The 27,083-nt window shown below is 38.9% G+C and overlaps 1 protein-coding gene across 1 annotated transcript in view; it reads left to right on the forward strand.

The window, feature by feature from the left end:
* SIM1 (SIM bHLH transcription factor 1) overlaps positions 1-23,937 on the forward strand; it is a 200,171-nt gene extending 176,234 nt beyond the window's left edge. Inside the window, exons 10-11 of the mRNA XM_073589499.1 lie at positions 13,611-14,016; positions 20,535-23,937. Of these exons, the coding sequence (XP_073445600.1) occupies positions 13,611-14,016; positions 20,535-21,259 (1,131 nt within the window). The 3' untranslated portion in view covers positions 21,260-23,937. The remainder of the gene's footprint in view (positions 1-13,610; positions 14,017-20,534) is intronic.
* Positions 23,938-27,083: the final 3,146 nt, after the last annotated feature.

Here is a 27,083-nt window from a genome sequence, read left to right on the forward strand (position 1 = left end):
GTTTAGCAGGACTCTCCAGCGATTTCTTGGGGGGCCAGTGGGGTGCTAACGTCCCTTGGAGTAGGCTTTCAGAAGCATTGTAGCGTTCGACCATATTCACCAACTGGTCAGCGGTAGTTGGGTCACCCTGTCCAACCCACCTCTGGATCTTAGCGGGTAAGGACCGCAGGTACTTGTCTAGAACAACACGCTCCACCATCTGTGCGGACGTCAAAGCCTCCGGTTGCAGCCATTTCTTTACTAGATGGATGAGATCATGCATTTGTGAGCGGGCTGGCTGATGCTCCACAAAATTCCATAAATGCACCCTCTGTGCACGTACATACGTGTTTACTCCCAGCCTTGCCAGGATTTCGCCTTTGAGTTTGATATAGTCCATAGCATCCGCTCCACTCAGATCGTAATAGGCTTTTTGTGGATCTCCGCTCAGAAATGGAGCCACTACCTCAGCCCATCTGTCCAGTGGCAAGTGCTCACGTTCTGCAATACGTTCAAACACGGTGAGGTATGCTTCCACATCATCGTCTGCGGTCATTTTAAGCAAAGTCTTCTGTACGGCTTTCTGCGCACTAGCAGCGCTTTGTGTACGGTCTCCCTCATCTCGGGGTTGCCGAACCAAGGCCTGTTTTATTGCCTCCAACTGCTCTTGCTGCATCTGGTGTTGCTGCTCCAGAGCCTTCTGGAAGCAAGCATTAGTCTGCTGTTGCTGCACATTTGCTTGCAATAACTGCTTCACTAGTTCCTCCATATTACTGGACTCTTGGCTCTTCAAAAGCGCAGAAGCTTTCAGCCAGGACATACACAGCGTTTTCTCTGCAGTCACAGTCCAGCAGCCACAAGTGCCCGCATTCGAAACACCATTTGTGGGGAATAGATAGCTCAGCTAGGATCTTTGCTTTGGCACAAGCGTGTGGCTATGAAGTCACTTCAGCAGACTAGCAATATGGACACGGCATATTTATTGTGCACACTTGTTATCCAATGTTACACATGCCAAACATGAAATAAAACGTCTAAGGCCGTCTGGCCACTAACTAACAATAGCAGGCTAACTACAAAATAAACCTATATAACAGCAAGCAAGTCCATGTTATCTTACTGTGTCAGCTCCCAGTTCAGCAGATGATAGACTGAGAGCTCCTCCTGATTATATCAGCTGGACCAGTCAGGAAACCAAAACCTGGATTGAATTAGTGGAGGGGGAACTACCAGTCCTTTCCATGCTGATCACTAAGGAAACCAGGACTGGATTACAGTGAAATAAACTGGCTTCATCATCAGTACAGGGAGACATATGAAATGAAACGGGGAGAAACATACCTGTTTTCTAGTACCTCTCCCCTTGGCACCTCACAATATATATATATATATATATATATATATTCAGATTCAATCATATACAACTCTGGCAAAAATTAAGAGACCACCACATCAAAACCCTGTCATGGGCAGCCCATTCTCCAGACCTGAACCCCAGTGAAAACCTCTGGAATGTAATCAAGAGGATGATGGATTATCACAAGACATTAAACAAAGAAGAATTGCTTAAATTTTTGCACCAGGAGCAGTGTGAAAGACTGGTGGCAAGCATGCCAAGACGCATGAAAGCTGCTTTCAAAAATCATGGTTATTTCACAAAATATTGATTTCAGAAATCTTCCTGAGTTAAAACATTAGTATTGTTGTTTCTAAATGATAATGAACTTGTTTTCTTTGCATTATTTGAGGTCTGATAGCACTGGTTCTTTTATTTAATTTCGACCATTTCTCATTTTTAGAAAAAAAACACAACATTTTTGGCTTGGAAATTTGGAGACATGTTGTTAGTAGTTTATAGAATAAAATAACAATTTATATTTTACTCAAAAATATACTTATAAAGAGAAAAATCAGCAAACTGAACATTTTGCAGTGGTCTCTTAATTTTTGCCAGAGTTGTATGTTCTGCTGAATTATTTGTCATAGCATGTGATTGCTCCAGGTGTGACTGTCAGCTTTGGCTGGATATCCTTAAAGACAAAAATGTCCAGGAAGGATGGGAAATCTTGAAAAATAAAATTCTCAAAGCACAGTTGTTAACAATTCCGAAAAGAGGGAAGAATAGGAAGCATTTAAGGAAACCAGGATGGATGAACACAGAACTTAAGCACATGCTAAAAAGGAAGAAAAAAAGTTTATAAAATGGAAAGAGGGAGGCATATCTAAAGAAGAATATAATGCTGTCTGCAGAACCTGCAGGGCACAAATCAGATTAGCTAAAGCTGAAAATGAATTGAGGCTTGCAAGAGATGTCAAAAGCAATAATAAAGGATTTTGGGGATATGTCAAAAGTAAAAGAAAAGTCAAAGATGCTATAGGATTTTTACAGGATGAAAATGATGAAATGGTAATACAGGATGTTGAGAAGGCTGAACTTTTAAATTCCTATTTTGCATCTGTTTTCTCTCAGAAAGTAAATGTAACATCAACTGTTCTTCACTGTCCTATTAAGGGAATAGAAGAATCCAGGATATCTATAAACAGAAAGATAGTAAGGAAACACTTAGCTAACCTAAATGAATTCAAGTCTCCAGGTCCAGATGAATTACACCCCAGAGTACTGAAGGAGATAGCAGAAGAAATTTTTGAACCCCTCTCCATAATTTTTGAAAATTCTTGGAGAACAGAAGTGCCAGAAGACTGGAGAAGAGCAAATGTTGTTCCTATCTTCAAAAAGGGGAAGAAGGTGGACCCAGGCAACTATAGGCCGGTGAGTCTGACTTCTATACCAGGAAAGATCTTTGAACAAATTATTAAACAACATGTATGTCAGTACCTGGATAAGAATGAAGTGATTAAACAGAGTCAGCATGGGTTTGTAACTAATAAGTCATGTCAGACTAACTTAATTTCCTTCTATGACGGAATCACTGATTGGGTGGATCAAGGAAATGCTGTAGATATAGTATATCTTGACTTCAGCAAAGCATTTGACAAAGTCTCTCATACAATCCTTATTGAAAAAATAACTAAGTATGGAATGGACAAGGCAACTGTTAGGTGGATTCATAACTGGCTTAGTGATCGGACCCAAAGAGTGGTCGTAAATGGCTGCACATCCAGTTGGAAGAATGTCTCAAGTGGGGTACCACAGGGCTCTGTCCTGGGCCCTGTATTGTTCAACATCTTTATCAACGATTTAGATGAAGGAATTGAGGGTAAACTGATTAAATTTGCTGATGACACAAAGCTAGGAGGGATAGCTAATACTAGAGAAGAGAGAGAGAGGATTCAAAAAGATATAAATAAACTGGAGAAGTGGGCAGCAACTAACAGAATGGTTTTTAACAGGGAGAAATGCAAAGTACTACATCTGGGCAATAAAAATGAAAAAAGCATATACAGAATGGGAGGAATAGGGCTAAGTGACAGCACATGTGAAAAAGACTTGGGTATACTAATAGATCACAGACTGAATATGAGTCAACAGTGTGATGCAGCAGCAAAAAAGGCAAATGCAATTCTAGGATGTATTAACAGAAGCATACAGTCTAGATCACGTGAAGTCATTATTTCCCTCTACTCCTCTTTGGTCAGACCTCATCTGGAATATTGTGTCCAGTTTTGGGCGCCACATTTTAAAAAAGACATCAACAAACTGGAGCAAGTTCAGAAAAGAGCGACCAGAATGGTGACTGGTCTGCAAACCCTGTCTTATGAGGAAAGGTTGCAGGATTTGGGAATGTTTAGTTTGCAAAAGAGAAGACTGAGAGGAGACTTAATAGCTGTCCACAAATATCTAAAGGGCTGTCACATTGTAGAAGGATCAACTTTATTCTCATTTGCACAAGGAAAGACTAGAAGCAATGGGATGAAACTGAATGGGAGGAGACACAGATTAGATATTAGAAAAAACTTTTTGACAGTTAGAGTGATCAATGAGTGGAACAGGCTGCCACGAGAAGTGGTGAGTTCTCCTTCAATGGAAGTCTTCAAACAGAGGCTGGACAGACACCTGACTGGGATGATTTAGCAAATCCTGCTTTGAGCAGGGGGTTGGACCAAATGGCCCAGGAGGTCCCTTCCAACTCTACGATTCTATGATTCTATGATTCTATGGGTTGGCTTCTCCACAACCATTTTTATATATTTTTATCTATATTGTTAAATGCAATTGTCAAATAACTCCTTTAGTGGATGTACAACAATTGTAATAATATATAAAATAGTTAATAGTTTATTAAAATCTGTAAACGTGTTTAGTCATAAATGTTATGGTTCATAATTGAAAATTTTCCTATTTTTTTGTCTTAATAAGATACTCTTGTATTATTCACTGCTCTCACCTTTTGTTTGAAGCTGCCCAGATCCATTATATTATGAATAAACCTGAGTGTTTGAATAAACTGGATTTCATTGCACGGCCAATAAAACCATAAATAGGTTAAATAAATAAAATCTCAATAAATATCTCAGAGGTTTGCTTAACCTCTTCACGACCGCCCACAGTAGATAAACGTTGGCGCTTGCTGGGCTTTGTGCAGCGCCGACGTTTATCTACTGTCGGCGGTTTTGTGCCCCCCAGGACCCCACATACCTTCCAACGCGGGGATCCCGGTGCGCAATGCATGCTGGGACCCCCGACGTCATCGAGACCTGATTGGTTCAGGTCCCGATGACGTCAGCGTCACAGCAGCCAATGGGAGCGATCGCTGGGAAAGCTGCTTGTTTCCCGGCGATCTCCCTCATTATAATGCGGCTTCTCCCTCTGATCTCACTGACAGCTGAGGTGTCAGGATTGCTAGTAAGTCGCTATGTGATCGCTGGTGAGCTGTCACACAGACAGCTTCACCAGCGATCAGCACAGCGATGCCGAGCGTGCGGCATCGCTGGCCATCCCTGTAAAAAATAGAATCAAAATAAAAAATATAGTTATTCTCACCTTCCGACGTCCCGTTCAGCCATCCTGCCTCTCGCCACGCTCCGGTCCCAGTGATCCTTTGCACGAATGACCACGAGATGTCACAGTCTCGCGGGATAACAAAGTCTCGCGGTCATTCGTGCAAAGGATCACTGGGACCGGAGCGTGGAGAGAGGCAGGATGGCTGAACGGGACATCGGAAGGTGAGAATAACTATATTTTTTATTTTTTTATTATTTTTTACACCTGATCGCTGGTCTCCCGCCTGTCACACACAGCGATGCGTGCTGGCCCGCGGGAGACCAGCGACCAAAGAAATGTCCAGAGATTTCTTCCAGCGATCAGCGATACCGGCAGGGGGGCCGCTCGCTGATCGCTGTCACACATAGCGATCTCGCTGGTGAGATCGCTGTTACGTCACAAAAGTTGTGACTCAGCAGCGATATCGCTACCGAGATTGCTTAGTGAGACGGGGCCTTTAGGGTTAGGGCTAGGGCCAGGGCTAGGGTTAGGGCTAGGGTTAGGGCTAGGGTTAGGGCTAGGGCTAGGGCTAGGGTTAGGGCTAGGGCTAGGGTTAGGGTTAGGGTTAGGGCTAGGGCTAGGGTTAGGGCTAGGACTAGGGTTAGGGTTAGGGTTAGGGCTAGGGCTAGGGTTAGGGCTAGGGCTAGGGTTAGGGCTAGGGCTAGGGCTGGGATTAAGGTTATGGGTGTGTTGGTGTTAGGTTTGTGGTTAGGGTTATGGTTAGGGCTGAGATTAGGGTTAGGGGTGTGTTGGGGTTAGGGTTGGAATTAGAATTGGGGGTTTCCACTGTTTAGGTACATCAGGGGCTCTGTAAATGCAATATGACGCCCGCAGACCATTCCATCAAAGTCTGCATTTCAGAACGTCACTACTTCCCTTCCGAGCCCCACCGTGTGCCCAAACAGTAGTTTTCTCCCACATATGGGGTACCAGCGTACTCAGGACTCAGGACAAATTGGACAACAACTCTTAGGGTCCAATTTCTCCCGTTACCCTTGTGAAAATAAAAATTGGGGGCTAAAAGATCATTTTTGTGGAAAAAAAATGATTTTTTTATTTTCACGCCTCTACATTTTAAACTTTACTGAAACACTTGGGGGTTCAAAGTGCTCACCACACATCTATATAAGTTCCTTGGGGGGTCTAGTTTCCAAAATGGGGTCACTTGTGGGGGGTTGCCACTGTTTAGGTACATCAGGGGCTCTGCAAACGCGACATGACACCCACAGACCATTCCATCAAAGTCTGCATTTCAGAACGTCACTACTTCCCTTCCGAGCCCCACCGTGTGCCCAAACAGTAGTTTTCTCCAACATATGGCATACCAGCGTACTCAGGACAAATTGGACAACAACTCTTAAGGTCCAATTTCTCCTGTTACCCTTGTGAAAATAAAAATTGGGGGCTAAAAGATCATTTTTGTGGAAAAAAAATGATTTTTTTATTTTCACGCCTCTACATTATAAACTTTACTGAAACACTTGGGGGTTCAAAGTGCTCACCACACATCTATATAAGTTCCTTGGGGGGTCTAGTTTCCAAAATGGGGTCACTTGTGGGGGGTTGCCACTGTTTAGGTACATCAGGGGCTCTGCAAACGCGACATGACACCCACAGACCATTCCATCAAAGTCTGCATTTCAGAACGTCACTACTTCCCTTCCAAGCCCCACCGTGTGCCCAAACAGTAGTTTTCTCCAACATATGGCATACCAGCGTACTCAGGACAAATTGGACAACAACTCTTAAGGTCCAATTTCTCCTGTTACCCTTGTGAAAATAAAAATTGGGGGCTAAAAGATCATTTTTGTGGAAAAAAAATGATTTTTTTATTTTCACGCCTCTACATTATAAACTTTACTGAAACACTTGGGGGTTCAAAGTGCTCACCACACATCTATATAAGTTCCTTGGGGGGTCTAGTTTCCAAAATGGGGTCACTTGTGGGGGGTTGCCACTGTTTAGGTACATCAGGGGCTCTGCAAACGCGACATGACACCCGCAGACCATTCCATCAAAGTCTGCATTTCAGAACGTCACTACTTCCCTTCCGAGCCCCACCGTGTGCCCAAACAGTAGTTTTCTCCAACATATGGCATACCAGCGTACTCAGGACAAATTGGACAACAACTCTTAGGGTCCAATTTCTCCTGTTACCCTTGTGAAAATAAAAATTGGGGGCTAAAAGATCATTTTTGTGGAAAAAAAATGATTTTTTTTTATTTTCACGGCTCTACATTATAAACTTTAGTGAAACACTTGGGGGTTCAAAGTGCTCACCACACATCTAGATAAGTCCCTGGGGGGGTCTAATTTCCAAAATGGGGTCACTTGTGGGGGGTTTCCACTGTTTAGGTACATCAGGGGCTCTCCAAATGCGACATGGCATCCGATCTCAATTCCAGCCAATTCTGCATTGAAAAAGTCAAACGGCACTCCTTCCGTTCTGAGCTCTGCCGTGTGCTCAAACAGTGGTTTAGCCCCACATACGGGGTATTGGCGTATTCGGGAGAAATTGCACAAAAAATTTAGTGGTTCATTTTCTCTTTTTACACTTGTGAAAATAAAAAAAATGGTTTTGAAGTAAAATGTTTGTGAAAAAAAGTTAAATGTTTATTTTTTCCTTCCATATTCCATTCATTCATGTGAAGCACCTGAAGGGTTAATAAACTTCTTGAATGTGGTTTTGAGTACATTGAGAGGTGCAGTTTTTAGAATGGTGTCAATTTTGGGTATTTTCTGTCATATTGACCCCCCAAACTCACTTCAAATGTGAGGTGGTCCCTAAAAAAAATGGTGTTGCAAATTTTGTTGTAAAAATGAGAAATCGCTGGTCAAATTTTAACCCTTATAACTTCCTAAAAAAAAAAAATTATGTTTCCAAAATTGTGCAGATGTAAAGTAGACATGTGGGAAATGTTATTTATTAACTATTTTGTGCGATATCACTCTCTGATTTAAGGGCATAAAAATTAAAAGTTTGAAAATTGCAAAATTTTCTAAATTTTTGCCAAATTTTGATTTTTTTAACAAATAAGTGCAGATCATATCTAAAATTTTTTACCACCATCATGAAGTACAATATGTCATGAGAAAACAATGTCAGAATCAGTAGGATCCGTTGAAGCGTTCTAGAGTTATGACCTCATAAAGTGACACTGGTCAGAATTGAAAAAATTGGCCCGGTCACGAAGGCAAAAACAGGCTGGGGTGCGAAGGGGTTAAGATTCAATATCTTTAGAAGGCATGCTTGTATTTCTAAAGTATATGGCTATTTCCTCCCTCTCCAACTAGTCATTTATCCCACAAGATTTGTCTCTGAATTTTGGTTATAATTTGTTTAAAAGATTTATAGAAATAATTACACAAAGCTTACAATGTCTTCAGAAGACTTTAATAAACTGTTCTCTACTTCAAGCATATGTTTTACGTGATGCACATTTCCAAAGGTTGTGACTTCATATTAATTGTCTGATATGCCAGAAATGTCACCTTCAATCATTTTTACTAAGATGATCATAAATTACATTTAGCAAGATATTCATGGTAGTCTTTTCTCTAATGTCAGTTTAAATTCGCTTGGTGGATTGTTATTACTCATAGATTTCTATGTTTCTTCCTAATATATTTTATAGAAGTAATTCAAGCATGAAAATGTTATTTCTAGACACTATTGACATATGCATATATGTATGAAAGACAAGATAGTTCTTTGCACAACTTATCATGGCAAAGTATTTCTATAGAGAAGAATAGACTAGACAGGGTTACCGGAAAACTTGTTATGATAACATTCATAGCTGAAAACATTTCCACAAACAGCTCCTAGGAGAGTAGTCATAAACTATGATTTCTGGCAATTAATATTTATTTTAAATAGAAATGAGCAGATGGGACAATGGAACATTTAATCATTTTCAATGTTTGATCACATTTTTTCCCTGCTGAGGCTCAAATTTTCAATTTTAAAATGCAAGAGCTAAAGCTTGTTTTAAACAGGATATTTTTTTCCCCAAAAGTGGATAAACGGAAGTAAAACAAAAAACACAGTGCCCCAAAAACAGTGCCCCACCTGTTCATAGGCTGTGTGAGTGATGTATTGTAGCTCAGGCAAATTTACTTCAGTTTAGCTGATCTACAATGAAGATTTTCTAATCCTGTTCAGCACCTCTAAGTAAGGGCCCCGTCACACATAGCCTAAGGGTTAATTGTTCTAATAACCCTTCGAACAATTTAAACTGAGTACTTCCATACCCCTTTTTTCCTTTTTTTCCCTTCGCATCCTGCTAATATGTTCTGCAGGTTCTTGGGGTTATTTTGCACAGATAGCAATGATTTTCTATTTGAATTAAAGTCAAGTGAATGCACTATTGTATTACCTATGAGTATACTATTGAATTATCGACGAATATCTCTTTAATTACCCATAGAGTGGTTGTTCCATTATTTTTTATATCTTTGGTGTATATCTCTCCAACCCGTGTCCGAAATGATATATTGCTTTGAACGTAGTGACAGGGTATCCACGTATTCATTTCCCTCTGATATGATTATTATCTGATTATTATCATTTCTTCATGCTATAATCTAAAGTATATATAAAAATTCATTCATGAGCAACTTATCATTCTATGCAGCTCCAGTCCAGGTGTGACTAAATTGGTCTATGATATATTATGGAAACCAGCTGTTTTTTACAACATGTGTTATATTTTCCATGTATATTGATGTTATTTTGTTTCTCTATATTTGTTACATGGCAATAGTCTGAAGAAGGTCCATTGTAGTGACCGAAACGTTACAAAAAGATTATATACCATGTGGAATACTAAGCTTTGAATAAAACAAAGTTTCTTTTTTCTGCATTTGGGAGTGCCGGATTCCTTATTTCATATTGTATTGGGACTGGTACCTGTCTCTGTGCACCGCACATTCAAATCCGGCGTGACGTGTCTTTTTTGTAAGACCGTCACACATAGCGACTAACCAGCGATCCCGACAGTGATATCAACGTGTCAGGATCGCTGGTGAGTCGCTACATGATCGCTGGTGAGCTGTCAAACAGACAGCTTCACCAGCGATCAGCACCAACGACGCCAAGCGCGCGGCGTCACTGTGTACTTTAGTTACCAGCACGCTGACACAGGGAGCTGGTAACTAAGGTACACATCAGGTTTCTAAGGGGCGTGCGTCACTTAGAAACCCGATGTGTACCTTGGTTACCAGCTCCCTGCATCAGCGCGCTGGTAACTAAGGTACACATCGGGTTTTGAAGCACCACCCGGTGCTTAGAAACCCTGCGTTTACCTTAGTTACCAGCACGCTGATCGCTGGTCTCCCGCCTGTCACATGCAGCGATGTGTGCTGGCCAGTGGGAGACCAGCGATCAAAAAAATATCCTGGCTATTCCAGGATGATCAGCGATAACCGGCAGGGGGGCCGGTTGCTGGTAAGTGTCACATACAAGTACAAGTTTTAATTGAGTAGTGGGCAGAACTAAGCTTTGCCCAGACCTGGTTCCTTTACCTGATACCATAGCTTTACTTCCCTATGTGACCACAATGCTTACATCTTCTGTGATTCCAGAGAATTAGCCCCCAATCAGCCAAAGCTCCAGCAGGCTGCAGAGCATTTTGCCAGCCAAAATAGTGTTTTTTTTCTCAGATTATGCTCTTCAGTTTGGCTGGTAGACATTGATTAGATCTTTGTAATCTTAGTAGGCGATTTAAAAATTCTCAGGACAAAGGGAATTAAAACTCTTGAAAGTGAGAGTTGTCAGAGCCCGGCTACTACAGAGTGGGCCATTTATATGGATACACCTAAATAAAATGGGAATGGCTAGTGATATCAACTTCCTGTTTGTGGCACATTAGTATATGGGAGGGGGAAAACTTTTCAAGATGGGTGGTGACCATGGTGGACATTTTGAAGTTGGCCATTTCTATGCAACTTTATTTTTTTCAATGGGAAGAGGGTCATGTGACACATCAAACTTATTGAGAATTTCACAAAAAAACAATGATGTGCTTGGTTTTAACATAACTTTATTCTTTCATGAGTTATTTACAAGTTTCTCTTTGTTTACAGCCATTGACATGTCGCAGAGGTTAACACATGAGAAGCGGATAGAAATTGTGTTGCTGCCTGGTGAACGCAGTACCCTGGTCATTGCAGCAGATTTCAATGCAAGACACCCTATGCAAGAAAACTGTCACCATTCCCATTTTATTTAGGTGTATCCATATAAATGGCCTACCTAAGAAAGTTTGCCTCATCACTGAACATATTGTTCTGTGTGAACTGAGGGTCCTGTTCCAGTTTTTGTTTTGCCCATTCTGCAAATTCAGCGTGCCGATTTGGGTCACCAACCATTCCCATTTTATTTAGGTGTATCCATATAAATGGCTCACCCTGTACTATACACTTGCCCATCTTACTTTGAAATCAAATGGGTATCCATTCTCGTGTTCTCTACAACGAGAAAATGCTCTCCAATCTGCTGAAGTTTTTTTATTTACTCCTAATGCATTTCAACTGGTATTATAAAATGGTGCCTGAAAAGCAGGCAACCGCTTCAACCATTATGAATATTAATTTGTGTGATACATCTGAATTGATCTTACTTTTTCTATTGCAACTCCAATTTTTTTCCACTGGTTCAGTTTTATACTTCTTTAGAGAAATACAATGCATTTTGCTCCATTAGAGCATACTGTACATATACAGCAATCTATGATAGACAGCCATTCCCAACCATGCCTAGTTTATAAGTGCATGTGGAGTTCTAAGAAAATACTATGGTCAGTTTATGAATTGATCTATTTTTTCCCTTAAAAGTCCACTATTGTGGCATTTAATCACTTTAACATTACTCTTTTTTTGCATAAAGAACATTAATCTTTACTAGTCACTGGATAGAATGTATTGTACACTTACACTGATATGAAAATGAAAAGGGTAGTTGCTGGCTAACATATTCACTGATCCATTTTGTCTCATATTTTTATGGTTATATTATACTTCCATAAAGAAGGCTTCTACCATCTGTGTCATGCTATAATATTCAATGCAAAAACATATTTTTACTTTCAGGTTTACATCAGTAAAACATAAGATAAAAGTGATTTAATGGCCACCATCTGGCCAGAGTGTAAGACATCTGTGGCATTTTCCTTTTGCTTCAGGTACACATTAGTATCAAGAATTTAAGTGCTGTTTATGTAATCCCCGATAAAGGAATTTTATTTTTTTCTGAAAGAGCTTTAGTTTTCTTTATCTCTTACTTTTCATCTTCCAGAATTGTTTAAAGCTGAACTGTCCTAATCCGTCAGATCTTTTTACAATAAAGAAGAAAAAAATTAAAAAGTTCAATCATTTTGTAAAAAATATGCAATAAAAAATATTTGGTTTCAGTTTGATTTTTATAGCATGTCAATTTCTGCTTCTAACCATTATTCAATGAGGATTATGTTCTAAACATGATAATATCTGCAAATACTTCTGTGCTATTGAACTCTATTAGTGATAATATTTGTTGGAATGTAAAGATTGTTGAGAATTTTATTCACACTACAGAAGCCATAATTGTCCTCAATTTCGTTTATTGCTTAAAATATGTATTTAAATATTTTCTACAAGAAATATTAAATTTCTTTATGTGTATATTTTATGCCATCAATGTAATAAATATAATAATAAGAAAATACTAAGAGCATGTCATAATTTAAATCCTTGGCAATGCAGCCAGGCATGTATTGTGGCCATGCATGATCACTATATAAAATGGGCTCAAGAGACTGCTCTGTGCAGTGCAGGTACCAGCTATGATAAAAAGCAAGCTCCTGACCGTAACTGGTAAGATTACAGTTAGTTCTGTCTTCATAAGTTTAACCTCTTAAATACTACTGTCAAGTCTGACAGGAGCCTTTAGAAGGCTTTCAACATAGCAGCGCCACTTCTGACATCCATCGTTACCCTGCACAATGCAATCATGGTGTGGGGATCAGTTGGCCTACCGAAGACTCCTATGTCTGGGCTTCATAGGTTGATCATCAGATTCATTCATAATACACTGAAATACTGAAGTATTAGAGTGTATTGAATCAAGTGATCGCAGGTCTAAGTCCCCTGAAGCACTATCTAATAATGAAAAAACAATAAAAAAAATGAGCCTGAAGAAATGGATGTGTGTGGACCCAGCCAAAAAAATGATACGGGTCGCAGGAAATGGCGTCACAAACCATTTTTTTTTACAAAATTCAAAATGTTTTAAAACACAAAAATAATTGAAAAACGTATTGGTTTGATATCACTGTAATATAATGTAATAATAATAATAATAATATTTATTTAAATAGCACAAACATATTCGCAGCGCTTTACAATTCAACAGTTCATATACAACAGTCATGACAAAGTTAACAATAATACAATGCTTAATGCAAAGATATTGACGACCCTGCCCGTAAGAGCTTACAATCTGCAGTGAGGTGGGCGGGACAGCAATCATACTTACCTAAGTAATTATGTTGCCAGATAATTGTTACCACACAATGAATGTTGTAAAATGAAAAAATCCAAAAAGATCCTGTTTTCACATCATACTGTAATTTATTAACAAATGTAAATGGTGCATAAAAATCCAAACAATGGTTTAATTTTTATAATATGTGTTTGTAATATTTTTCAGTATTCTGGATTTCACACAGAGAGATCAGAGTCAGATCATGACAGTCAATGGGGTGGCAGCCCTTTAACAGACACAGCTTCACCACAACTTATAGATCCAATAGAAAGGCCAAACTCCCAGCAACACGATGTCTCATGTGCATATCGACAGTATCCTGATCGAAATGCTTTGTGTTTTGGATTTACCCTTGACCATTCAAGATTAAGTGATGAAAGACACCATCATGGTCAATCCTGTGAAAGTGGCAGATGTGAAGCTGGTAGATATTTTCTAGGAAGTCCACAAGCCGGAAGAGAGAATTGGTGGGGTTCAAGATCAACTTTGCCTGTGCCTAAGTCATCTCCTGAAAGCAGAGATGGGTATGAGAACTCCATGCCACATATAGCTTCTGTTCACAGAGCACATGGTAAGGATATTTAGCAAATGATAGTTTGCATACAAATGTAATGGAATAGTATGCTATGTTAATCAAGTGGAAACTACATTTGAAAATTAGACGCAAATAAATTATTATGTGATTTGTATGTTGAAGGTACAGTACTTGCTTTTCAATAGCACATTTTGCTAGTGTCATCCTTACTTAAATATAGGAAATGCTTGTTCAGTCATTTGTGACATTATACATATAATATATTTTTATATTTAGTGACTTTGAGTTTTGTTAAATTAGTTGTCTCATTAGCATAAAATCATGTAAAAAAGAGCAGCTCACCCATGCTGCTGCATGTGACAGAGACTTGTTACTTTCCAGTGTGTCGTCATGTACACAAATAGATAAAAAATCTAATTTTTATGTATTGTTAAAGAAGCACTCCCATAACATTTTTTATCCTCTTAATATATTGCAGTCATCATATCATATAGAACTTAGTGATGAGCGAATGTGCTCAGATAATGTCTTTTCTGAGTATCTGGGAGTGCTCGTATATTAAAGTTCTAGTCCCTGTTGCTGCATGATATGCAGCTGTTATACAGCCTCAATACATGTGCGGATTGCCTGTTTGTCAAGCCATCCCCTCATGTGTTGAGGCTGTGTAACAGCCGCAAATCATGCAGCCGCGTGGAGTCAAACATAATATACGAGCACGCCTAAGATACTCATATAACACCCTAGCATGTTCGGATAAGATGTTATCTGAGCACGTTCGCTCATCACAAATGGCACTGTTTACTTTCAATTGCTCATTTTGTCCTTACACCAAGCTAATTATTCTCTTTTCCTTTAGGTCCATAGGTGCTTCACAGAACTTTTTTAAATGTGGATGCTAAAATGTTGTTTTAGTCCCAAATTTGTAATTTCCACTATAGATAGTAGGAGAAAATGAATCCTATATTTTTTTACTCAATGTCTCGTGAATGCATGATACCCCATATGTGGACATAAACTGCTGTTTGGGCACATTGCAGGGCTCATAAAGGCAAGAGCACTATTTGATTTTTGGAGCGTCAATTTGTCTGGAATAGATTGTGAATACCATGTCGCATTTTTTGAGCCCTTGACATGCCAAAACAGCAGAAACCCTCCCATAATTTGGTATGTAAGTTTTACCGAGCATGGCAGTACCCCATATGTGATTGTACCCTACTGTTTGAGCATAGCACGGATCGGATGGGAAGGAGTGAAACTTGGCTTTTAGAGCACAGATTCCATTTGAACAGATTGTGCGGTCCATCAGCTGAGCCCTTGAGGTGCCAAAACAGCAGAAACCCTTCACCAGTGACCCCATTTTGGAAACTAGACCTCTTATGAAATTCATCTATTGGTATACTGAACATTTTAACCTACAGGTGATTCACAAAAAATTATAGCATTTAGATGAAGAAAATACTGATTTAGCACCAGATTTATAATTTACATGAGCAGTAATAGGAAAAAATGGACCCCATAATTTGCTATGCAATTTTTACAGATTGTGACACTACCCCATATGTGGTTGTACACTACTGTTTTAGCATACAGCAGGGATCAGATGTAATGGAGTGCTATTTGGCTTTTAGAATATATTCCATTTGAATACATTGTGGGCGCCTTTAGCCAAGCCCTTGAGGTGCCAGAACAGTAAAAGTGCCCACAAGTGACCCCATATTGGAAATTTCACTGCTTAAGGAATTCATCTAGGGGGTAGTGAGTATTTTGAACCCACAGGTGCCTCAAAGAATTTTATAACATTGGCATGTGAAAATATAACATTTTAGCAGTAAAAATGTATTTTTTTAATTTGCTGTAAATGTTCAGTTACACAAGGGTTATTTGGTGAAACTAGACCCCATAATTTATTGCACAATTTATCATGAATGTGGTGATGCCCATGTCATTAGAAATGACTTTTTGGCCATACGTCAGGGTTGAGAAGGAAGAAATGCTATTTGGTTTTTGGAGCACAGACTTTGCTAGAATAGCTTGAGGGTGACATTTGTGGAGCCCCTAAGGTGCCAGAACAGCAAGAAAAATAACAAAAGTGACCCCATTGTAGAAATTGAACCTCTCAATGAATTCATCTATGGCTGCAGTGACTATTTTGTAACATCCATGACATTTTTTTTCTGGAGAATTGCAAATGTACCAGTTTAGTTCCAATACGCCATGCCCCGCTCAATGTAGTGCCGCCATACATTGTGCCGAGCTTGTGCTTCTGGAGATATGCACCCTGTAAATTGTTAAGTGCCCTCTCCTCACTACAATAATGCCAAATATGTGGCAGTTGGGGTTTATGGGTAACACTTTAGGATGAATATCATTTTCTGATTGCTTTCATTATAAGGCTGAGATGACATTCTTGTGTTCTACGCTGACCTCTTACTTCAGCATTTCCATGTAAATGTCACAAAAAAGGGATTCAGACGAAACTTCCAATGGAATGACTTACTATGATGAGGTATCTGGAGACACTTTGGCGTCCATTTGGCATGTGTTCCTGTGATATCCATCTTTTTAAGCATGCACAGAGCTGTGGTCACCCACACTTCTGCAATAAAAAGACACCTAAAATGATTGGACACTGCCAGAACAGAGACCAGATGGAGTCCAAAGGGACTCAATGTGCCTAATAAGTGAGTAGTTCTGCCGGGGGTTTCATCTGAATTACATTTTTGGGGATTTACACTGAAATCCTGAAATAAGCGCTTAACATAGAGTGCAGGATAAATGTGACCCAAACCTTCTTTTGATTTTTGAGAGACAAAGTGAACAAATGGACAGCAGTGCCAGAATAGTTCTTATTTTTATTTTTGTGCTGTTCACCGTACAGTATAAGTGATAAGACAGCTTTATTTTTAGGGTGCGATTACAACGATACCAGATTTATATCTTTTTTTTATGTTTTGCTGCTATCACAAAGTAAAAATGCCTGTAATGAAATTTTATTTTTTATCACAATATTCTGAGAGCTGTAACTTTTTTTTTGAGGAACAGTGCTGTGTGACAATATATTTTTTGCGGGACGAGTTGGAGATTTTTTTTGTACCATTTTTATGATATTTTTTGATCGCATTTCAATCAGATTTTTCAGAAGCAGAATGAAGAAAATCAGCAATTCAATTATCATTTTTATTTGTTATTTTTTGTGCAGTTCACTCTGCTGTAAAAGTGTTAAGAGTAAGACCAATTTGTTCTTCGGGTCAGTACGATTACAATGATACCAGATTTATATAGTTTTTTATGCTTTGCTACTTTTACAGACTAAAACAATATTTTACAAAAATAAATTTGTTTTTGAGAGCTGTAACTTTTTTGACGTTTTCATTTACACTTTTTTATCACTCTTTATTAAATTTTTAGTGTGTCAATATTATGAAAAAGCAACATTTTGGTGTGATTTTAAAATTTTATTCAGTTCAGTTGAATATGGATCAGGTTGTTCTTTAAGTGGCAATACCAATTATGTGTCCTTTTTTAAATTTATTTTTGTTTTAGCACAAACTCTGCATTTTTATTGTCGAAACAGGATTTTGTGATTTGTGTTTGCTTTTTTTTCTGTATTTTTATTTTAATTGCTTGTTTTTCATATTTTATTTTACTTTTTCCCTTTTTCACTAGTCCCACTGTGGGACAGGTATAATTTTTACTCTAATTTCTGGTCTCATGCACTGCAGTCCTCATGTACTGCAGTGCCAGAGAGTCGGAGACCCTTCAGTGAGTTACTGACACAGCCTGTGAGACCCTACTAGATCTCACAGGCTGTCATACCCTAGGGTCATCAGGTAACTTGAGGGTACTATGGCAACCATCAGAACCCATGATTTCAATTGTGGGGGGTTGATTTTGCCACTTAAGGCCCAGTCACACACAGTGATCTGGCTAGCTGTTTGGCAGCTCAACAGCGATCATGTAGCGATGCACCAGTGATCCTGACAAGGTCGTATCATTGTCGGGATCGCTGGTGCATCTTTATGTGTGACAGGGCCTTTAGGATCTTTTAGCCACCTTTTAACCACTTAGATACCGCTATCGTATTTTACAGCTGTATTTGAGGTGTTAATCACCCCCAATCAGTAACAAACCTGTATGGGGCCGAAACCGCAGGGTGCCAACTATCATGCACAGCTGTCTCCAGCTGGTATTGCGCCTGCGGGGGGCACTCTTCACGCATTCCTCAGTGCCGTTAAAAAGTGGCGCTGAAGAATAACACCCCTTAATGACCACCATTAAAGGGCATTTTGGCAGTTGTTAAGGCATTAAGTGAATTTTTTGTAAAAGCGTTCTATATGTATACTCACATGCAACAGTACTTACTCCGAATTGTAACTTTGCAATGTAGTCAGTTAGGAGAGTCCCTTTTTTCCAGTTGCCTGTATGGACATCCAGTACATTTCAGTAAATAAATGTAAAGCTCAGACAGCAGACGGAATCTCCTAGGCATCGCCACACAGCGGGACACCTCTGCTGGAAAGCTTATATTGATTACAATACTGTACAAACAGTATAGTGGGGCTTTACTGTCATTTACAGGTATGCACTGCATTATAATGAGACTACTCAAAGTGGAGGGGGATTTTGCTAATGCACTACATTGTAAAGTTACATTTTATAGTAAGTATTTGCAGCAAATGATTTTATGTATGTATACTTTAAGAATTCTGATTTAAATAATTAGTTACAACTCTGAATTCTAAATTTTTTTATAACCTTTATAGTAGAAACACAAGTACAGACTCTCCACAGACTCCTGTTCTCCCCACTGCCTTCTACACTGATCTACAACTCTAAATTCTCAGCTAAAAGCTGTCTTCAATGAAGATGGTTTTGCAGCATACTATTGGATCAGGTTACAGTTGATGCCTTTGAGGCTATGTGCCCACATATGCAGAAAATCTCTGCATGAAAACCGGACTCCTTCCCAGAAAACGCGCGTTTTTTCCCCGCGTGTTTTTTGCGCGTGTTTTTATGCGAAAAAAACGCGCTTTTTTATGCGTTTTTTTCCGCGCATCCCCAGTCTCAAAGAAAATAGCTAAAAACGTGGACTTTTCCGCAAAATTAATGAGCATGCTGCGTTTTTTTTACTGCAATGCGTTTTTTTTCGAGGAAAAAAAAGCATCAATATGCACAAAAAGTGCAAAATGCATTAAAATGAATAGGATGCTTCTTTTAAGCGATTTTTAAGCGTTTATGCTGGTAAAAATGCTTAAAAAACGTGAAAAAAATGCTTACATGGGCACACTTGATTCCGAGCTTTCCTTTGCCCCCCACATTCGATCACTGGCTCGCTCTTGTCATCTGTACCTCAAAAACATTTCTAGAATTCGACCTTTTCTTACTTTTGAGTCTGCAAAAACTCTTACTGTTTCTCTTATTCATTCTCGTCTCCACTATTGTAACTCTCTTCTAATCGGTCTCCCTCTTACCAAACTCTCCCCTCTCCAATCTGTCTTGAATGCTGCAGCCAGGATCATATTCCTCACCAATCATTACACCGATGCCTCTATCTTGTGCCAGTCATTACACTGGCTACCCATCCACTCCAGAATCCAGTACAAACTTATTACCCTCACCCACAAAGCCCTCCATGGCTCAGCACCACCCTACATCTCCGCCCTCATTTCAGTATACCACCCTACCCGCGCCCTCCGTTCTGCTGATGACCTGAGGTTAGCATCCTCAATAATCAGAACGTCCCACTCCCGTCTCCAAGACTTTACACGTGCTGCGCCAATTCTTTGAAATGCACTTCCCAGGTCAAAACGATTAGTCCCCAATCCCCACAATTTTAAGCGTGCCCTGAAAACGCATTTATTCAGACTGGCCTATTGCCTCAACACATTAACCTAATCTATCCCTGTGTGGCACAGCCAAAAGTTTTACCATAACCAGGTTCCCCGCATCATGTTCCCACATGCTTTATGCATCCATTAGCCCTCTGTTTCTGTACTGTTACACACTTAGCATTATGGCTGGTCCATACAATCAGGGTAACTGTTACCACCCACCTTTCGTGTCTACCTCTTTCCTCATAGACTGTAAGCTTGCGAGCAGGGCCATCATTCCTCTCTTGGAATTAGTTATAATCTATGTGATTATTGTTATGCTGTAATGTCTGTTGTCTGTACAAGTCCCCTCCGAAATGTAAAGTGCTGCGGAATATGTCGGTGCTATAGAAATAAAATTTATTATTATTATTATTATTATTATTATATTATACACAGCCTTAAAGGTTTTTGGTGAGGTGAATTGGAGGAGGGAGCACCTGCAGAGAAAATAAAAGGCACAAACAAGCAGAACTGCTGCTGCATCTAGCAAGTTTTCCACTTCACCCCAGTGCTGAGTTCACAGCAACACAGCTTCTTACTGCTGTATAGCATGCCCCATGTTCTGCTACAGAGAGAAAGCGGAATAGGATGTTTCTGATCTATTTTTATATCCAAAAATGTAATCATTAAGTTAATCTAGGATGTTATCAAAACTGAATGTTGCTTTTTTCTTGTATTTAGGGAGAAATCATTGGGAAGAAGACAGTGTTGTCAGTTCTCCTGACCATGGTTCTGCAAGTGAATCAGGAGATCGTTATCGTACAGAGCAATATCAAAATAGCCACCATGAACCAAGCAAAATTGAGACACTTATCCGTGCAACTCAACAAATGATAAAAGAAGAGGAAAATAGGCTGCAGCTACGTAAGTCCAGTCCCGATCAGCTAACACCTATTAACGGAGGGGCAAAAAGAAATTCAATTTGCTTTGTCAATTACCAACAATCCCAGTTAACTGGACTTGTGTGCCGTGGCCCATCTGTCTCTAATATTTCTCCCTGTGACCACCTACAGCAAAGGGATGGAAAAATGTTGAGTCCAAGAGACAATGAATATGAAAGCAGCCCTACTACTTTGTCCAGGATGAGCAGTCCAAATTCTGAGAGAATATCAAAAGCAGGAATTACTGTAACAAAGGACTATTTACATACAAATGTATCTCCTCAGCAAACAGTGGATCATTCCACCTCACCAACCTATTACAATGCTCACCGCCCATATATTGATAAACACGCGTACACATTTACTGGATATACTCTTGAGCACCTATACGACACCGAATCTCTCCGAAACTATTCACTGGGCTGCAGTGGATCCCATTTTGATGTGACTTCTCATTTACGAATGCAACAGGACTCAGCTCAAGTGCATAAGGGTACATCAGTAATAATTACCAATGGAAGTTGATAGTTTATTTCATGTTTTATGCTTCATGCCGTTTAGAAAGAAAACAAACATTTTTCACGTCTTTATTACCAGCATTCAATGACTTACGGTGCACTGGATGTAAAAGACGGGGAGACAAGGATTTGATTTTGTACTTATAGAATTTAGTATGACATATTGGCTGAATTAATGAAGTTCAGAGGACTTTATATATGTTTATGGTAACCAGTTGTGTGGTCTTGCAAAGCAAAAATAAGAATTTCAGTGTTACAAGCTACACTTTGCTAATTAGACTTGCATGTAAATAAATATTTTTTCAAAAAAAAAAATGAAGCAGAAGTAAAAAAAAACAACAAAAAAACAAACAAAAGTAAACACCTAAAACTATGCATATAGGTCAAGAGGCAACATTGAATGTACATCTTTATGTATACACAGGCACAAATGCACATCTTTGTATGTCCATGTTGATTGCAAAAACCAGTATTAGTTAGTTTTCAACACAATAAGACACTTACTTAACATGCGTTACGTTTTCTGTCCTCTACTTACTTGAAGGCTACTTTTTAGGGCTCACTCAGAGTGTATAACACTGCTGAGTGCTATGTGATGTTTTGTCAGATAGCACTCGTACCAGTCATATTCTATGGGCCAGCTCAGATCTGCGTTTTTTTTTCGATTCAGCATGAGAAAACAATCGCAGCATGATGCGAGTGGCCGTGAGGCTCAGCTAACAAACACACCCATACAAGTCTATGGATGCGTGTGAAACATTGGATTGCATTCAAATGTCAGCTGAGTGCACTCCGATGTTCTCACACAGAGTCAATGGAGAAGATGTAGAAAATAAGTTTTCCATCTCCTCATCTGTTCTGGGATTCTCTCATGTGAGAGAATTAGAGTACAGTGCACTGACACTCAGATCAAACTCTGACAGAGTTTGATTTGAGAGTATTTGCACAATCGCTCCCAATTCTTTCGCAAGAGAGAATCAACAGCCTTGTGACCCTGGCCTTAGAACTACTGTATACTCATTATATAACTGATTTGCTTATTTTCGCACACCTAATCAAAGCACTAGTAAATACGTCACTGCCCTAGAGTTTGTGTCCAAAGCTGACAGACTGTCACTAACCGATTTAGATATATTCGCAACCAACAGGCATTTATGTTTTTTTTAATATATCCCGAGTTTCCTAATTTTCAGTATTTTTGTCTCTTTGATAATTTATTAATCACACTATTTATTCTGCAACAGCTGCAGCTAATTTAGTAATTCAGCAAATATCTCTTGCTTGAATAGACAAACATATTCTTCCAAGTACAATAATGACACAATTGTATATATTCAACCTCTATATTGCAATAAAACCTTTAATGGAAATAAACAATTAGAAGAAACTGGTCAAGAAAGAAAATATATTCTTGAAAAGTGTTTCAATTACCATTAAACAGGTTTTGCATACCAGATTACATAGGTTTTATATTGGTACTGCAGCGCTTATCTGTCATCTTGAGTATGCAAACCTGTTGTTTCCTTCAATTTCACCACAACTGTCCAAATTATACAATTGGTTTCACTAATTCTTACTTGCTATTGGAATTTTCCTGATCGCACATAGCATCTTTAAAAAACTGTGTCACTTTTAATATGGACATTGAATGATTTCATAAATGAGGGTACCATATATAACATCTGAATCACTAAAAGTGAATTTTCCTGTACTTGCAGTGATTTTACAGAGAAGTAAACACATCTGTTATCTCCGTTAAGCTAGGCTCACACCTACGGATTCAAGAAAATGGTGTATGCCATGTAAATAAAACTGAAAAAAACAAACAGTGAAGTTAATTATTTTTAATTAAATTAGACCAGATTTATGTCCCTTTCACAATTCAGTTTTTTCAGAGTATGTGAGAACTGGATAGAATTTCATCAGCGCTTTTAATACAATTTTTATAAGCTTTTCGGTCCATATGTTAGATTTTTACCATGAGTGTAACATACATTTTTCTTGCATACAAAAGATGAAGAATCTTTCTAAGCTTCTTCTACCAATTGAATGATGAAAAATAGAGCACAGGATGACGCCTATGCAGTCTGTGCGATTCTGACCCACAAATTGGATCAAAATCAGATATGTCTCCATTCTTATTTGCGTCATATAAACATATCTATAATGGGTATGTGCTCTATCAATGAAAAAAATGATAAATCACATACAAAAATATGAGTTGTGTGAAATAGGCCTTTCAAAATCTGATAAAAAAGAAAATATTTGCTGCAGAGAGGCCTGGCCTAACTAATATTTTTAATTTTGTTGCCTACATACAACTGCATATTTACAAGGAAGGCAAATCAATCTAAAATTGCTAGTATGTTTCCCAACATATTTTAAACCTTGAGGTTTTTTTTATTTATATCTATTTTAATTGCAAACCTAATTGCAATTGGGAACGTCTGAGGAGGAAAACTGTTCATGGATTGAGCTGTGAAATTTTGAGTGCTGAAAAAAAATGGAGGGCCTGACTCTTCATTGCTTTTTTGCCTGTTTTTTTGTCTAGTACTTTTAGGTTTGCACCTTTTTTGTTTGCACCTAAGTAATTATTTTATTTTATTTGCGCCTTTTTTACAGTCTTTTTACATGTGGTCGCTTGTTTTTTTTTCCTGCCTTGAGTGCAGAGTCTAACATTTAAGCCGGGGTCACACTTGCAACTGCAATGTGAGAAACTTGTGCAAGTCTCTCGCTTCAATACCCGGCACTGCTTCCAGCACTCGGGACTGGAGTGTTCAGCTGTATAGAAATACATGCAGCCGCACACTCCAGTCCCGAGTGCCGGCGGCAGTGACAGGTATTGAAGCGAGAGACTTGTGCAAGTTTCCCGCATTGCAGTTCCAAGTGTGACCCCGGCCTTACAGATGCTTTCACCTGATTCATCAATTGCAACTTTTTAAAAATTTGGCATAACTCTACTTCAGACCCCCTCTGGTGAATTTTTGAGTACACCTGGTTTTTGCCAGCATTTGTGACAACATATGACCTTTAGCATCAAAAGTTGCAAAAAAAAATTTTTTTAAACAGGATGGAAGCCGTTTTTTTACTTTATGCCAAATTCATGAAGTGTGTGCACGATTTTGATGAATTTTGCACCAGAAAGGCTATTAATGACACAAGGCAAAAAAGCAAAGTGACTTAAAAAACTCAAATAATGAATCTAAGCCAAACGGTTCCCCTATTATAGTAGGATAGAACGTGAATGTGACAAATTGTTTCCATCAATCAAGAGTGAATGAAGTGTATATTGTTACATCAAATATATAATTTTAGCTGTCTGAATGTACTGTATGTGTACAGTTTGTTCAGTAACACATGAGGACTAAAATATTTGGACATTTTAAAATAGATAAAGGCACTTACAATACCATTTAGCAAACATTACAAACAGATTAGTTTGCCAAAACAGATTTTTCGAATATTTCAAAAAACATAATACTCAATTCATGTAAGTGGAAATAATGAATATTTTATGTTTTGCCTGCAGTATTCTGCACTTTTATTCAGTTACGAAGATCTTCTAGTGCCCGTCTGAGACTCGTTATTTATAACTTCTCTTCTTGCCACCATATACTAATACTACCTACAATCCAAGAATAAAGTTGACTCATTTAAAAGAAAAAATTATAATGCACCTTTACTCATAGAAATGCGTTCTGTTTTAAATTAAGCTTTGTCATCACTTTGTGTTACACATGTATATTCATCCTTGGAGACAAAATATTTGAGAAAAAATTACCGTACTACTTTTTTTTTATAGTTTAAAAACACTATGATGTTTTCCCAGAAACAATGGTTATGATTAGCAGTCGACTGCACTTTAAAATCTACAGTGTGTTTATGTTGTGAATAGAATGGTGTCTGACATTAGAAGATGAAGGCCAGTTATGTTTGCTTTTCTGACAGTGAAATATTTATGAGGTCAGATGCTCAGCCTCAAATGTCTGATCAGACATGCCTTGCAATGTATATTTCTAGTGACATTGTACAATATTATCTGTAACTTGAAGTATCCTTTTGAAATTTCATGTAGAAAACATGACAAAACTATGTCAACATATCTTGCAAAATGTTCCCATTTATAATTATTTATATTGTAAATAGCTTTCTGAGGTCAATTTCAAGTTAATTGTGCATAAAATGTATTTATTATGTGAAGATTTTTTGTTTTAAAATATAGTTAAAATACCTATATTGTGTCAGTTTTTTCATCTATCTATCTATCTATCTATCTATCTATCTATCTATCTATCTGTCCCATATCAACCTATCAATCTATCTATCTATCTATCTATCTATCTATCTATCTATCTATCTATCTATCTATCTATCGCTCTGTCCCATATCTACCTATCTATCTAAAATAATAGAACAGCACAGTTAGAAATAGGGTGCAAAGCCCCACAAGTACATACCAGTCCTTGTAGATAAAATAAAAAAAGATTGAGGCCAACTATGTTACAGTTGAAAAAAGTGCTCTTTAATGGCCCATTTGGCAACATTTTGGTTCTAGGTGTGGACCTTTCTCAAGCAGTTACAAAAGTGCATGTGCAGAGTATTTAAGGCAACCAAATTAGTATGTATTTAGCAGCAGTATACAGAATATACAAACAGTGATAATATTCTCATGATTTATATAGAAATGCACCAAAGCATATTTATATAAAGTGATCCATTGCAAAAAATGTGCAAAAATGTACAATAAAGTGTAGTAAATTTATAGGAATAGATAGTCATTCAAATCAGCTGGACATAATTGATCATACCGCATGACTCACCCAATCATTTCATGATACAATGTACCGAAAAAAGGCATCCTGCAAATGATAATGCGCATGTCAAAGGAGAAAAAACATCACAAATAGATGATGGCATCCGGTCCTGCGCAATCATAACCGAAACATCTTAGAGCGCCATCTTGGTAAAGGTAAAAGGATGCTGTGTGCACACGCTGAATCTCGGCATCAAGCCTTGAAACATTATGGCATTTGGTGCATGCTCAATGGCAGAATCGATGCACTAAACACAATTTTTATTCCGAGAAAATTACATCTCATCTAATAAACACATTTGATTGGGGATAGTGAGGAATTTATAATTGGCTAAAGAGTAACACTAGAAGGACAATGGTGCAGGAACACCCCCCATGTGCTGGGGTTGGCAACCCGTCAAACCAAAGAAGACATATGGATTGAAGTACCCCTATGTGGAGCACAGCCCCCAAATGTCAATCCAAATACCCATATCTAGTAATCATATATAAACACCAGAATTTCCAACATCTCAATTCCTTTAGGCTACTTTCACACTTGCATTCCGTGGAGCTGCGTCGGGCTGTGCACGGCCACAGCTAAGCTCCGTCCATGGCCACGCCCCCTCCAGTCAGCTCCGCCTATGGGTGCATGACGCTGCATGCAGCCTGCATACTCTATCGTTAGCATTGGGTAAGCAGGCCGTGTGCAGGTATGCATTTGCCGGTGCATGCGTCCTTTTGATGGTGCGCCGAGTGCACCAAAGTGCAACACGGTGTGTTTGGTGCAGGTCGGCGCACCGTCAAAAAGATGCATGCGCTGGCAAATGCATACCTGCACACGGCCTGCATACCCGATGCTAAAGATAGGGTACGCAGGTTGCATGCAGCGTCATGCACCCATAGGCAGAGTTGACCGGAGGAGGCGCGGCCATGGGCGGAGCTTAGCTGTGGCCGTGCACAGCCCGACGCAGCTCCAAGGAATGCAAGTGTGAAAGTAGCCTAAAGGAATTGAGATGTTGGAAATTCTGGTGTTTAT

This window comes from Dendrobates tinctorius, unplaced genomic scaffold (genome assembly GCF_039654945.1).
Source record: "Dendrobates tinctorius isolate UK_male_01 unplaced genomic scaffold, ASM3965494v1 ptg000111l, whole genome shotgun sequence".
Classification (NCBI taxonomy): domain Eukaryota; kingdom Metazoa; phylum Chordata; class Amphibia; order Anura; family Dendrobatidae; genus Dendrobates; species Dendrobates tinctorius.